The sequence below is a fragment of the Ictalurus punctatus genome, chromosome 14 (genome assembly GCF_001660625.3).
Source record: "Ictalurus punctatus breed USDA103 chromosome 14, Coco_2.0, whole genome shotgun sequence".
Lineage (NCBI taxonomy): Eukaryota > Metazoa > Chordata > Actinopteri > Siluriformes > Ictaluridae > Ictalurus > Ictalurus punctatus.
Window position 1 is genome coordinate 18,830,958 of NC_030429.2, and position 14,379 is coordinate 18,845,336.

Here is a 14,379-nt window from a genome sequence, read left to right on the forward strand (position 1 = left end):
TTTCCTTATATAGAGCAGTCAACTAGTCCTCCACTCATTCACCTCTGAGGAGTCGTTAGCATTCTGTCCTGGACGGCGGCGGATGCTGCGCATGCGCCTTCTTTTCACCGTGCATCAATGCTCTGAGAGCAGTTCAAGAGAGGGAGAGAGCCGAGCTTGCTTTTGGGGCTGCTCGCTGAAATGCATGGAGCGGAGCGGCAGAGAAACGCCAAGCACAAGGCCGAGGCTCAGCCGAGCACCATGAAAGACGGAAAGGTAAAGTGCGACACGATCCCGGAGCGAGTGACTCTCAAAAAAGAAATAGGACTGCTGAGCGCCTGCACAATCATTATAGGTGAGCTAACGCACGTGCAAAAGTTTTACATTACTTTGTAATGGAAAGTAATGTAGTTACTTAAATTCTTCTTCTTCTTCTTCTTCTTCTTAATAATAATAATAATAACAACAACAACAACAACAAACTTTATAAAGGCTCCTTGAGAGAAACTTAACCTAGATAGACATGAGGTTTGGAAAACAATAAAAATTTGCACTGAGAAAGAACTTGAGGGAAAGAACAATTTATTAATTATTTTGATTGATTACTGCTTGATAAACAACTGCGTTTGATCTATAAAAAGTTATGTTGTCAAGAAGGCATGTTCATCTCTGTAATTAGCAATGTTCTATCACATGATTTATTTATTTATTTATTTATTTATTTATTTATTGTTTTGCATTGCACAGGGGGGCATAGTGGCTTAGTGATTAACACGCTTGCCTCACACTTCCGGGGTTGTTGGTTCGAATCCTGTCTCTGCGTGGTGCTTGCATGTTCTCCCTGTGCTTCGGGGGTTTCCTCTGGGTACTCCAGTTTCCTTCTCCAGTCCAAAGACATGCATTGTAGGCTGATTGGTGATTGTGCCTTACAATCAGTTGATTCCCCCACCTTGTGCCCCAAGATCACTGGGATAGGCTCCAGGCTCAACTGCGACCTTGTGTAGGATAAGCGTGATGGATGGATTATTTTGCATTCCACTTTAATAATTAGCTTAATGCTTTATGGTGTTACACCGTAATATAAGCTACAGTAGTGAATTGGGCTCATGGCATGCTACAAGCAAATGCTCATTTCTTTTATGACTTTATAATTTTATGAGGTGAACAGAGTCGAATTAGTAAATACTGTCACTTCAACTTGCCCACAGAGACGTTTTTTGTAACTGTCTATAGATGTGTGAGGAACGGATACGGACTCTGGCATTGAGATGAACACCACCTGACCTATTTAATTATAGGCCTGTGATTGATGGTTTGGAGTAAAAGTCTGGTTTGAGTTTTGTTGTTAGTGGTATTGTGGACAGGAAGTTACAATGTACACTGTAGTCTCACTCTAAATGCTTTCCATTTTTTAAGTAGATAAGGCACCATTCTAGCTCCGCTTTCTCTCTCTCTCTCTCTCTCTCTCTCTCTCTCTCTCTCTCTCTCTCGCTCTCTCACTCAGACACACAAATAACATGACGAATTAGTACACTATCAATGGTGCCATTCACATTTTTTCATTAATCAACTTTTTATTAGTTTCCAGCAGATAACAAGCCTTTCAGGTTTAGTAATTTTACATTGTCTCATTTACAACACAAAAGCATTTGGCAGAAACATAACAATTGAAAAAGTCCAAATTAGCTTACATACAGTCCCCTCCACTAATATTGGCACCCTTGGTAAATATGAGCAAAGAAGGTTGTGAAAGTTTGTCTTTATTGATTAACCTTTTCATCTTTCGTTTTAAAAATCGGAGAAATACTCTGCTCTCATGGATATTATACAATTGCAAACACAACAAATGTTTATTCCAAAAATATATATATTTGTTAAATATAGGTGTGCAACAATTATTGGCACCCTTTTAGTCAATACTTTGTCCTACCTCCCTTTACCAAGATAACAGCTCTGAGTCTTCTCCTATAATGTCTGATGAAGTTGGAGAATACATGGCAAGGGATCGGAGATCATTCCTCCATACAGAATCTCTCCAGATCCTTCACATTTCGAGGTCCACGCTGGTGGACTCTCCTCTTAAGTTCACCCCACAGGTTTTCTATGGGGTTCAAGTCAGGAGACTGGGATGGTCATGGCAGGACCTTGATTTTGTGGTCAGTAAACCATTTTTGTGTTGATTTTGATGTATGTTTTGGATCATTGTCCTGCTGGAAGATCCAACCATGAACCATTTTAAGCTTCCTGTTTCCTATGTGAAACAGGAAGTCATGGCTGAACAATTTCCTGTTCCTTGTCACCCAGGTGTATTAAAAAAAGTAAAATATCAGTCTGAATATACTGTAAATATATTTTTCTCATATGACTTTATAGGGGTGCCACTAAATGTGGCACAAATATATTTAACAAAGATTTGTTTTAATAAACCTGTGTTGTGTTTGCAATTGTTTGATATCCATGAGAGCAGAGTATTTTTCGTGAATTTTTTTTTAAACAAAAGATCAAAAGGTTAAACAAGAAAGACAATATTTCACAACCTTTGCTCATATTTACCAAGGGTGCCAATATTAGTGGAGGGCACTGTATAACCAGGGTGGAGTATAGGGCTTTAAAAAAAAAAGAATAATAATTTTTTTTAAAAAAATAAATAAATAAATAATATCCTTAAGGAACAATGCAATCCTTGGCCTTGGTAATATTGTAGCAGGTTTAGCTCTATTAATCAGAGCCTCTAAAGAGATATCATCATTATAGTATCAGTACAGCCAGCAAAAGTGAAATGTTTTCGAAATAGTACTTAAAAGAATTATAATCATTTAATAAACACAGACAAGCATCCTTCTCAAGTCAGATAGTGTTAATAACACATAGACCCAAAACCTGCCAATCACACCAAAGTCCTAAATCATGAGTAATTAGATACACACAGTGAACACATTACAGATGAATGCTATTACTATTTTGAACTTAATATCTAGAATGAGTCACAGACAGTGTGTGGACACATAGGGAAAGTCATATGCACGTATTCGCTATACTGCAAGTATACTTTTGACACCAGTATATCTGCTGACACTCAGTGCAGTAAATTACTGTTGCATGCTCTTATGTAAGCTCAGTGTGTACAACTTGACCTGTGACTAAAATGCTTGTTGGGGTGACTTGGCCGTAATTTCTGCATATTATTGCAGCACTATATAGACAATACAGGCTTTGCAATATTAGTAAAAACTTGACGTGGCATGTGTAAAGATTGACCTGAAAATCTGAGGCTGGTCACATGGCCACATAGAACAATGACACATTTAGTCATTTCATAGAGGGGCTCATTTACATACTGTAACTATCTACTAGAGGACTTTTCAGTTATTTTGATTGGTTTCAGCCAGGTCAACCATAGAACAGAACTGTCTGTGTTGTGGTATCCTCCTTGTAAAAATGATTTTCACTCATATCTCTCACATTTTCATTTATTCATGTTTTTCGTAGGTGAAAGAAACAGAAAAAAGACTTTCAGTTCTATTATTTTATTTTTCTATCTATCACTTTAATTTAATTTCATCCTTGTCATCGTTATCGTATATAGGCAGTGTCCTCCTTGGCCAATTGCCACAGCTATGTTGATGTACAGCTATGTTATAATGCTTTGCGTGATACTCTTTAATGTACATGTTTCATAAGGCCTAATTAAGCATTAGATTAGAGTGCAATTGTAAAATCTCACCATAGTTTATAGACTGAAAGAACTGCTACATTCCACGTGTTCCACTGTAAATGTATTTTAGGGGTCCTGAAACTTTTTTGCAACTACAGGATCCCTTATTCAGTGTAAAGAAAATTTAAATGTATTCATTTGGAGCAGTACGGCTTTGTAATCCTGAACTTTTCACCCACAGAATAAATGCATATTTATTAGTCTTATTTATACAGTCTTATAATCTAGAATCAAAATGATGTGTGTCATATTAACAGCAGTGTAATGAGTTGTGTTAATATTGCAGGTAAATTCACATTAGTCTGACATTAGCATCTTTTAAACCCATTCAAATCAAGTCACCTGTCTATTAGGCTTATACGTTTAATAGCTAAACACTAATAATTATATCAGCAGTAGTTGATGGTTGATATCAACCATCATTATGTCATTAGAAATAGAAATTTTAAAATTGCAATCCCTCTGCCTATATGTCACAGATCCCTGGGGGTCACCCACCACATTTTGAGAATCATGGCAGTATAACATCACAGCCTTTTTCTCTGCAGGTAACATCATTGGCTCTGGGATCTTCATCTCTCCTAAAGGGGTCCTGGAGCATTCAGGTTCTGTTGGATTGGCACTGGTGGTATGGACATTAGGAGGGGGCATCGCTGCTCTTGGCTCTCTCTGTTATGCTGAACTTGGGGTCACCATCCCTAAGTCAGGAGGAGACTACTCCTATGTTACAGAGATATTTGGAGGCCTTGTTGGGTAAGTTATCATTTTTTCTTTTTAAGTCATCAAGCTTCAGCTACTGTAGAATCTGCTTTTTAACTTTTGAATATACACCAGTGCAGTTCCTCTAAAAACCTTCATATGCTCAGTGCTGTAAAGCAAAGCTATTTGACATGTCTAAACATTGCACAAGAGTAAGGTATATTACAAATAATCAAGCATTAAGTTCAAACAGAAATTTAACTTCCTAAACTTCAGTTGTAAAGGTCAAAGTATTTCTTCTAACTGAGCGAAATTATGTTCTCATGGACTTCTGATTATGAAGTACATCAGCAACACCTAAAATATCCCATCTCTTTCCTCTTCCCACTTCTTCCAGGTTCCTGCTTTTATGGAGTGCAGTACTGATCATGTACCCAACTACTCTAGCTGTAATAGCCCTCACTTTCTCAAACTATGTCCTACAGCCAGCCTTTCATAACTGCGTTCCTCCGTATATGGCCACACGAATGCTCTCCACAGTCTGCATATGTGAGTAAAGCAACGTCTTATAGGTTGTTTCGTTCATTTTTCACACGTTGGCTATTTCTAGGGTAAATGGCCCTGAATTTTTTTTTTTTTAAATGACGGTTATTAATAAATGACTGTAGTTTCTTTAGTAACAGGGAGATAAATTAGTCAAATAAGCATGCTGTGTCTAGGCTGCTGTAGAAAACCTGTGGGAAAGTTCATTTTTCTGAATGGAGAAAGACAGAAAAGTCATAGACGTTCAGGGTCTGACGAAAATTCATAATAAAATCATGTGGAATGTTAATTCAAGGCATCACACTTGCATGTCCTGAAAGTTTGGAGTCTTGGCATGATGCTAACATATGTTTAAAGGAAAGCTTTCAACCGTAATTAATGTGCGATGATACTAACATGGACACCAAGACCAAAACGTGTGTAAGGGTTTAAATAGTAGGCACTTAGACAGTAATGTAAGAATTAAAGGCACCTCTCAGCATCATTTTGCATTAACACAAGCTGTGTTAGTTGAATACAATAGAATAGCACTATTCGTTCAATACCGAAGCACATAAAGATGCTAAGGCATATTTCAGGGTCTTAATGGGCTTGGCTCATTAGCACAGCTTAAGAAGCTGTGAAGCACTAAGAAGTAAATCTTACTCTTTTTTGGCTCTGTGTGCTTTAGAAATACCAACCTGCCTAATTGACCAATCAGCCAACCCACCCTCCCAGAGTTCCAGCAGCTACACTCTGTGAAACAGTGGCAATGTAATGAGAACTCAAAAAAAGTGATCAGTGAATAGAAACAACACACTGAATGATAAAAACCAAAACAAGAAGAGTAGACGGCCAATGTGTCACATGCAGAGCACATTCATTCTTGATTAGGCCAACATCTCACAGGGGGCAGTGAGCAACAACACGGCGCACTTGACTGTGCTGTGACGGAGACGACTAGGCGTGTGATTATTGCATAACCTCTAATTACTTACTCTTGTTTGTGGAGCCCACACAAGAGAAGAGTTCTGTAAAAGAGTGAGGCGCTCTGTCTTTTCACAGACCTGCTCATTGCCCTCTGTTTTTGTTCAATTACACCACGGAGCAGTTTGTTAGTTGAGGTTAAAAGGGACCTTATGTTTCACAGAGGAGAAAAAGAGAACATGTAGGAAAAGAGAGTGACTGGGACAGTGATGGATGAGCTAAAAGAATTACAATCCCACTCCTCCTTTTTTTTTTTTTTTTTTAAAGGATTCCCACATTCTCATAAGGGTTTTTTTTTTTTGTTTTTTTACAACCCCATTTCCAAAAAAGTTGGGACACTGTGAAAAATGCAAATGAAACAGAATGCAGTGATTTGTAAATCTCATAAACCCATATGTATGAGATTTGCAAATAAATGATTTTATTTACATTTTACAAAGTGTCCCAACTTTTTTGGAATTGGGGTTATAGCTGCTAGAATTCTTTTGGCACATTTTCCACTGGTCTTGGAAGAAGGTATATATCTTAAATGTTTGTTGTTGCACTGGAATTTGGAGCAAGAAGAACCAGGGTGACACTATTAAGTGTTACCCTAGTTTTCAAGCAGATGTTTGTGACAACTATTTAGTTTAAAACTTTATTCATATTAGGGTGCCGAGTGCACAGTATGTACTCCCAAATTTAAAACTAAATCCATGATAAGAACATCTGATTAAACAATTAGTCGTGGCAATGTTTTTATTTTTCTGCCAACAGCAGTGTCATTTGGTCTTGATAAATGTGCTCTATGCATAATGTCACTGACTGGTTTTGAGTAAGACTGTGTGATTTTGTTCATTTCACATCATTGTTTAGTAATTTGAAATTAAATATGCAGTATATAATATTAAAACTTTGTTTAGGACAAATTTGTTCCTTCCCACTACAAGCGGGTGTTTGGGTCGTTTTAAAGTTCAGTCATAGTGTAGCTTCTCCCCGTTCTTCTGTAACTCACCGAGTTTCCATGCTTCAGGTGCATGTGTGCGGTCATTTCGTACAATATCTGTGGAATGGAAACATATTTTTATATGATTTTTTTGTGCAGTCCTACACCAAACATGGATCTGAACCAAGAGCACAGCAGCAGATATCACTATCCTGGATTTGTAACTAGTTACCCTTGCAGTTCTATTACTCAACTACTGCTAACAGAAGTATGACTGGCTTCTGTTTTACTATTAGCTACTATCGTACCTTTTTTGTGGAGGAGTACATTCATGGTTATATAAAACATTAACAAGACCAACAAACTGAAAAGCAGCCAGCCACGCAGCTAAATTAAGAGAAAGTGTCACAGAGGAGAGTGTAGGGAGACGGATGCACATGCAGAACTTCTTTATTGCAGACAAGAGTCAGGGGAAACAGTGGCGTCCACAGCAGTGACGGGAGGGGCGGTGATCCAAGTGGGGCGGGGTGGGAGGTCAGCAGAGAGCCTCCAGCTCTGAGCTAGTGGGATAGACCTAGTCATTTCTATCCCACTGCCCCAAATGTCCCTCCTGTTGGTGAACAGGCTCTTAAGGTATCACCGCCTCAGCTCAAGAGCCAAAACCCACTCCAGTCATAACGCTTAATTTCTACTGCATCCATTAGTGGCTGGAGCATTCTGTCACAGAAGAGAGTCCAGGGAGACAGATACACATGCAGAACTTCTTTATTGCCGACAGGACATAAGGAAACAGTCTCAGGTTAACAGACTCAAGGAACAGGAAACAGTAGGGAACCAGGACAAAACCAAAACTAGAAAATACTCAGTATAGACACACAGTGCATAAACCAAACAATAACAAACGTAATAACACGAGAACCACAAACACAACCTGACTTCATGTAATGCTCCAGCAACTGAAGAGAAAATCCAGGGAACTTAAATAGAGCACTAATCAAGCAGGGAAAATAACAAATTCATGGGTATGGTTACACAGGAAATGAGGGCGACAACAGAAGAAGTTCTACATGGGGTAACGAGGGTGCCCTCTGTTGGTCTGGAATGGAACTACCCCTTGGGGGACATGACAGAAAGCCTTGTTAGTTTCAGCCATTGTAGAGATTTCTGTATAGTTGACTTTTTTTTGTCACTAAAGAATAGACTATATAATTGTAATCACTTTGAGTTATTGTAAGTTAGCATTTACTAGCAAGTATCCAAGCATATTAGTGATCACGTTCTTGCACAAGCTGTTGTGTGGGTGTTTGCAAACAGGTGACTGAAAATGACTGTAATTTATAGAGACTGGACCCCATTCTCTATTCTTAAATGTTTTTCTTTACATTATGAGAAGAAGACACCTGTGTTATCAAAAAAAAAAAAGTATGCATCCAGGAACAAGACTGTCGCTAATAGAAACTAGTCAAATTTCTGTTAGCAGATTTTATGTAATGTACATGGTTAGTTAGCGACAGTCCTAGAATAACAGTGTTCATTGATGAGCACTTGGTTCAGGTGAGAAAATGGCAGTTTTTGTGTGTGGTTGTGGCTAGGGGTCACTCTCCTTGCCACTCCAAATTCCAGCTGACTAACATATATTTAAGGTGTACACCTAACTTTGTATGAGAAATATCCCAAAAATCAGAAGCCAAAAAAATAATAATGATGTTTATCTTTGTATTATTTGTAGCAACTTTTGAAAATGCCTATAAAATAAAAGCTGGTGTTTCATAACACGTGTATCTCAAAATCAGTCAAGCCCTTTGACACACACACACACACACACACACACACACACACACACACACACACACACTCCTATGAAAGGGAACATATCTTTAAAGTCAATTCATTTGCACTTTAGAAGATGCATTCTTTTAAATCATCTTTTACAAATATCACACATATATCACAACTTTCAAGATTATGTTTATCACTAGAAATAGCTATTAACTAGCTGGCCAATTTAGCATGCATGTTTTGTGGCTGAAAGTGTCCAGGTACCATGTCATCCTCTAACAATTTGCACAAACATAATTATATACAGTTGACCCCAATTTCCTCTTGGACATCTGATCTTTAGTGTGTTTGGGTGTGTAACTATGTCTGCAGTATTTCTGACATGGGTGAACTGCTTCAGTGTGCGTCTGGCTACACGTATACAGGATGTCTTCACTGTAGGGAAGCTGATGGCCCTGAGCCTCATTATAGTGGTGGGGCTGCACCAGATCTATGAAGGTGAGAGCATTGTACAACCAGGTACCATTTAACACAGGTCTCATCTACGGACGATAATAGGAAACATGACTAGTTTAGTAGGAAAAGTACAATAATGATGATCTAGCTGTGTGGTAGATGGCCTTAGCCACTGAATGGTGTTACTGTACACAAGAAAGAGTAAAACATTCCTATTTAAAATATAGTAAGTCTTATATCCTAAATTAGGAATCCACTTACTCAAGAGTGGTACAATTTGCATTCTGACTAATAAAATGCATGAGAATATGGAAACGGTAGCGTCAAATCGTGACTCAGTCGGAGTATTAGGTCAAATCTAATTAGAGCAAACTCGATTCATCTTGATCTTTATCCTGGTCAGGGTTGCAGAAATTCCAGATTCTCCCCGTATAAGGTTTCAAGTGGTATTCCAAAGAAAAAGATTATCCTTTTGTATTTTATCTAACTGTATTCAGACCGATAAATGTAAACACTGATATAATGTCCTATCTCCTCAGGTAATTACGAGGGTCTTACACCACAACTAGCCTTTGAGTTTTATAAGACACCATCAGTGGGGCAGATTGCTCTGGCATTCCTTCAGGCCTCCTTTGCCTTTAGTGGCTGGAACTTTCTCAATTACGTCACAGAAGAGATTGTGGATCCGAGGAGGTGAGCATGGACTCGTTACATATTGAGTGTTTTGATAATGGTGCTGATAATGTTATATTGACTGTTATCAAGGAAAAAATACAGCATTTGGCATTGAATGTTGGCATTGGTTGAGTGCACTTTTAAAATAAATAACAATGTATTAATAAGGTGCAGTTACAGTTTGGTATATTGTAAATATGGTTTCATGGAATTTTGTTTCATATTTTTGGTGGCATTCAATGTACGGTCTGGGAAAAAAGCTTATCTAACAGCAACAAGTTCTCAAAATGTGCTCTTTTGGCTGTTTGATTGAAGAATAAAAACACACTGTCCATTTATTACCCACACTCTCAGTTGGTGATGTTTTATGTGCCAGTGATTGTAGCTGTATGATAGAATCCCTGAATATCTACATCTTACTGTATTTTTTCATACATCTGAAATACTTTACACACGTAAGTGCTGTTGAACAATACTCTAGTCAGCAGTACAGTGTTATAACAGCAGTGCTGCTGTTTCATCAGGAACCTTCCACGGGCTATTTACATCTCCATTCCACTGGTGACCTTTGTGTACACGCTTACAAATATCGCCTACTTCTGCTCCATGTCCCCGGATGAGCTGTTGTCCTCCAATGCTGTGGCTGTAGTAAGTACACAACACATTCTTCCCTCTCGCAAGCTACTCAGCTGCTCAGATTTTACATAATTTCCAGAACTTTAGGTTATATACCCCATCTCATTCTTAAAGCTGACATCTAATTAGTGAATGTCTTGAGGATGTGCTACATTCTGACGCTTATGTCCAACAGACATTTGGAGAGAAGCTGCTTGGAATGTTCTCCACAATCATTCCCATCTCCGTGGCACTCTCCACATTCGGAGGCATCAATGGCTACCTCTTCACCTCATCCAGGTCAGATCAGTCATCCCAGGACTTCTGTCTCCTAGAAGACATGTGATTGAATATAGTGAATTGCCTCCTTCTGGATGTACTGTGACCTACATTCAGTGTAAGTGTCATGCAGTGGGGACAAGTGGGGTCTGCGGAGCATAGCCTGGGGACTGTGATTTATTTTATTTTTTTTAAACTCCCATGCTAGAAATCAGAACCCAGCACTACTATTTATCTGTCTTTAATAACCTGGTCAGGGTCTTGGTGGACCTGGAGCCTATCCCAGGGACTCTGGGATGATGCAGAAATACAGCATGGATGGGACACCAGACCATCATGGGGCACCTTACATTTACACACTCATTCACACCTAAAGGCAGTTTATCATACCCAATCTACCTACTGGCAAGTTTTTGGGAGGAGGTGGGAAGAAACTGTAGAACTAGGAAACCAACACAAACAGTAACCTGAGCTCAGGATCGAACCACGGGACCTGGAGTTGTGAGGTGGCAATGCTGGGCCTCCTATCATCAAAGTTAATTTAATTTATTTTTGAGTTCTTATATTTATTAGCTCATTTGACTGGTCATTTGAATTGACTGGGTTTAATCCCGACCACAATTACTCAAACTCGAGTAGGCCTATAATCTAATGTAGTGTTTCAATGAATACTCCATGAACTGTATTGTTGTATTCACTCATAAGGAGAAAATAGGGAGTGAGAGATTTGGGACAGGTTGTGTACATATACCCTGAATTAACTATTCTAAATGAGCTTAGGAGTAGGACTTCCTATCCGTAATTACACTCAAACCTTTCCATTCTATTCTCACTCAAGAAAAAAAAAAGGGAATAGAACTGATCCTGAAAATGCTTGCGTACTGGCAGATGTTTTTTAATTTGTTTGCGCGTATTTATGTTTTACTCTGTGTGTGTGTGTATGCTATGTTTTTGTGCACATGCAGACTTTGTTTCTCTGGTGCAAGAGAAGGACATTTACCCAGCTTACTAGCTATGATTCACTTTAAGAGATGTACCCCAATTCCAGCCCTGCTTGTCTGTGTGAGTTGTTATATGACATACTGCATACTTCATATATTGTTTTTGTCATGGCTGAGTTTAACATCAGTTTGATATCAGCAAGTTCTAATGTTTTCATTTGCCTTTGTCTGTCTGTTTCTCTTCCTGTCTCTTTTCCTCTCAATTTCTCTCATTTTCTTATACAGTGCACTGCCACGATTGTCATCATGTGCATTGGTGAAACACATAACCTTATAAACTATGTGTCTTTCATCAACTACCTCTCCTATGGAGTCACTATTGCTGGCTTGCTGTACTACAGATGGAAGAAGCCAAACCTGTACAGGCCTATCAAGGTATCATTAAAACAAACCCCACTCAGAAAATAAGGTGCTTCTTTATGTGTCAGCTAAGATCACATTGATGTACCAAGGAGAAAACACCTCAGTTTTCAACTCTACTGATAGTGTAGTATACTGTATATTGTAAATTTATACCTTCTAAGAAATGCTGCTGTAGTCATAAATACTATCCCGTGCTCACCACGGGAATGTTATTCACATCACATTACATTACATTACAGCATTTGGCAGACGCCCTTATCCAGAGCGACTTACAATTATCTCATTTATACAACTGAGCAGTTGTGGGTTAAAGGCCTTGCTCAAGGGCCCAACAGAGGCAGCTTGGCATCACAATAGCTCATCACAATAGCTCATATTGAACATTCCTTCAATGCACATATTATTTGTTTTCCTTTACTCTGCTACACCTGTATACTGTAATGATTTATAGTGCCTTTATCCAGAAGAGGATGGCTTCCTTTTTGAGTCTGCTTCCACCCCAATTTTCTTGCTCATGTTGTCTCAGGGAGTTTTTCCTTGCCACTGCCACCTCTGACTTTCTTATTAGGAATCTAAATCTGGATTTCTGTAAAGCTTCTTTGTGATCATGTTTCTTTTTAAAAGCACTATATAAATAAAATGTAATTGACGTAGAAAAATGACATTAATGAACAGTTTGAATTTCTCCATTGACTTATTGCATCTAATCACATCTGATCTCTTCTTGTGTCCTGTGCAAAGGTGAGTTTGTTGGTTCCTGTGTGTTACCTCCTGTTCTGGGTCCTGCTGCTGGGCTTCAGTCTGCACTCGGAGCCTGTGGTCTGCGGAGTGGGACTGGTCATCATGCTCACTGGAGTACCTGTCTACTTTCTAGGAGTGCACTGGAAAGACAAGCCAAAGTGTATCTATAACTTCATTGGTAAGTTTACTATAATAAAATCTTTTTCATACAGTATCCTATTACATTTCAACTCAACATTGTCCAATAACTATAAATTAAAGGGCAGACTAAATCATAACCATGTAGAAATTATAACACTTGAATGTGTTTGCCTGGAAATTCATTTACATGTATTGAAATTGCATCAGTGTGGCTGGACCTTTCATAAATACTGTTTATAGTGTCTGAGACCGCACTTAAATCTGGGATTTTTTTTATCTCTCTCTCTATCTCTTTATCTATCTATCAATCTATCATGGATCTATCATTAAACTTTACACAAACCTATGGAGTCCCATGTCAGCTGAAGTGCATGCTGTCATTAAAAAAAGGCAGACATACCAAATATACTAAGAAGTTCTAAAATTCATGTAAATATTTCCAAGACTGTACTTTTTACTCACATTGTTGATAATATCATTTGTAATGAAAGCCATATTGATGTTTAAAGTTTAAACACGTGATTGTCTGTTGTGTTTGCTACAGAGTGGGCCACGTATCTGGGTCAGAGAGTGTTTTTTGTGGTTTTCCCTCAAGTTGACCCCATTGAAGACATAACACCAATAGAATGGACAGACAAGTCTTCTGCCATTCGCAAGGCCTCTGGACCTGTTTGACTTTTATATTTTTGTTTGTTTATTACCTTAATTGTATCATGTTTTTTCTTAAACATTAGTTGCCCTCTTATTTTAAAGCTCCAAAATAGGGTTCTTGGGTAAATATTCAAACACAAATGTCTATAAGCCTTGTATAATGTCTTTCTCTCCTTTTTTTTTTTTCTTCTTTTTTTTTTTGTATCTACTAGTACACGTAAGTTAACGTCACTATCTTAACACCTCAAGTGGACTTCCCATAGATGTACATTTAAATATTTTTAAAATATTTCTAACAATTTATTTGATATATTGCCTATCATCTTGTGTTTACTGTGCCTTACACGGAAAAGATACACTGAATACTTTAGTTTGTTTTAACTGGATTAATTCAGAATTATTACCTGAAGTGTTTAAGTGCCTTTGGGTCTTTCGCTAATAGTTGCCTGTCTATAAACATAAAATACATAACATACAGTTATGTACATACAGTTGTGCTCAAATATTTATATACCCCTTGCAGAACCTGCTAAATGTTAATAACTTATATATATAAAGGTGGATTATTAAAATTGCATGTTGTTTTTTATTTAGTTCTGTCCTGAATAAGCTATTTCACATAACAGATGTTTACATATAGTCCACAAGACACAATAATAAATGAATTTGCACAAATCAACCAGTTTAAAAGTTTACATACCCCTGATTCTTAATACTGTGTGTCGTTACTTGGATGATCAACAACTGTGTTTATGTTTTGTGATATTTGTTCATGAGTCCCTTGTTTGTCCTGAGCAGTTAAACTGCCCACTGTTCTTCAGAAAAATCCTCCAGGTCCTGCACATTCTTTG

General features: G+C 38.1%; 1 protein-coding gene across 1 annotated transcript; it reads left to right on the plus strand.

Annotated features, from left to right (window-relative positions):
• Positions 1 to 54: 54 nt before the first annotated feature.
• Positions 55 to 14,125, plus strand: slc7a10b (solute carrier family 7 member 10b). The gene is made up of 11 exons (XM_017484744.3): positions 55 to 334; positions 4,243 to 4,447; positions 4,791 to 4,942; positions 8,979 to 9,104; positions 9,602 to 9,755; positions 10,262 to 10,385; positions 10,549 to 10,652; positions 11,597 to 11,693; positions 11,858 to 12,007; positions 12,737 to 12,914; positions 13,422 to 14,125. Exons 1-11 carry the CDS (start codon positions 181 to 183, stop codon positions 13,550 to 13,552), a joined length of 1,575 nt encoding a protein of 524 aa, XP_017340233.1. The 5' UTR covers positions 55 to 180; the 3' UTR covers positions 13,553 to 14,125.
• Positions 14,126 to 14,379: the final 254 nt, after the last annotated feature.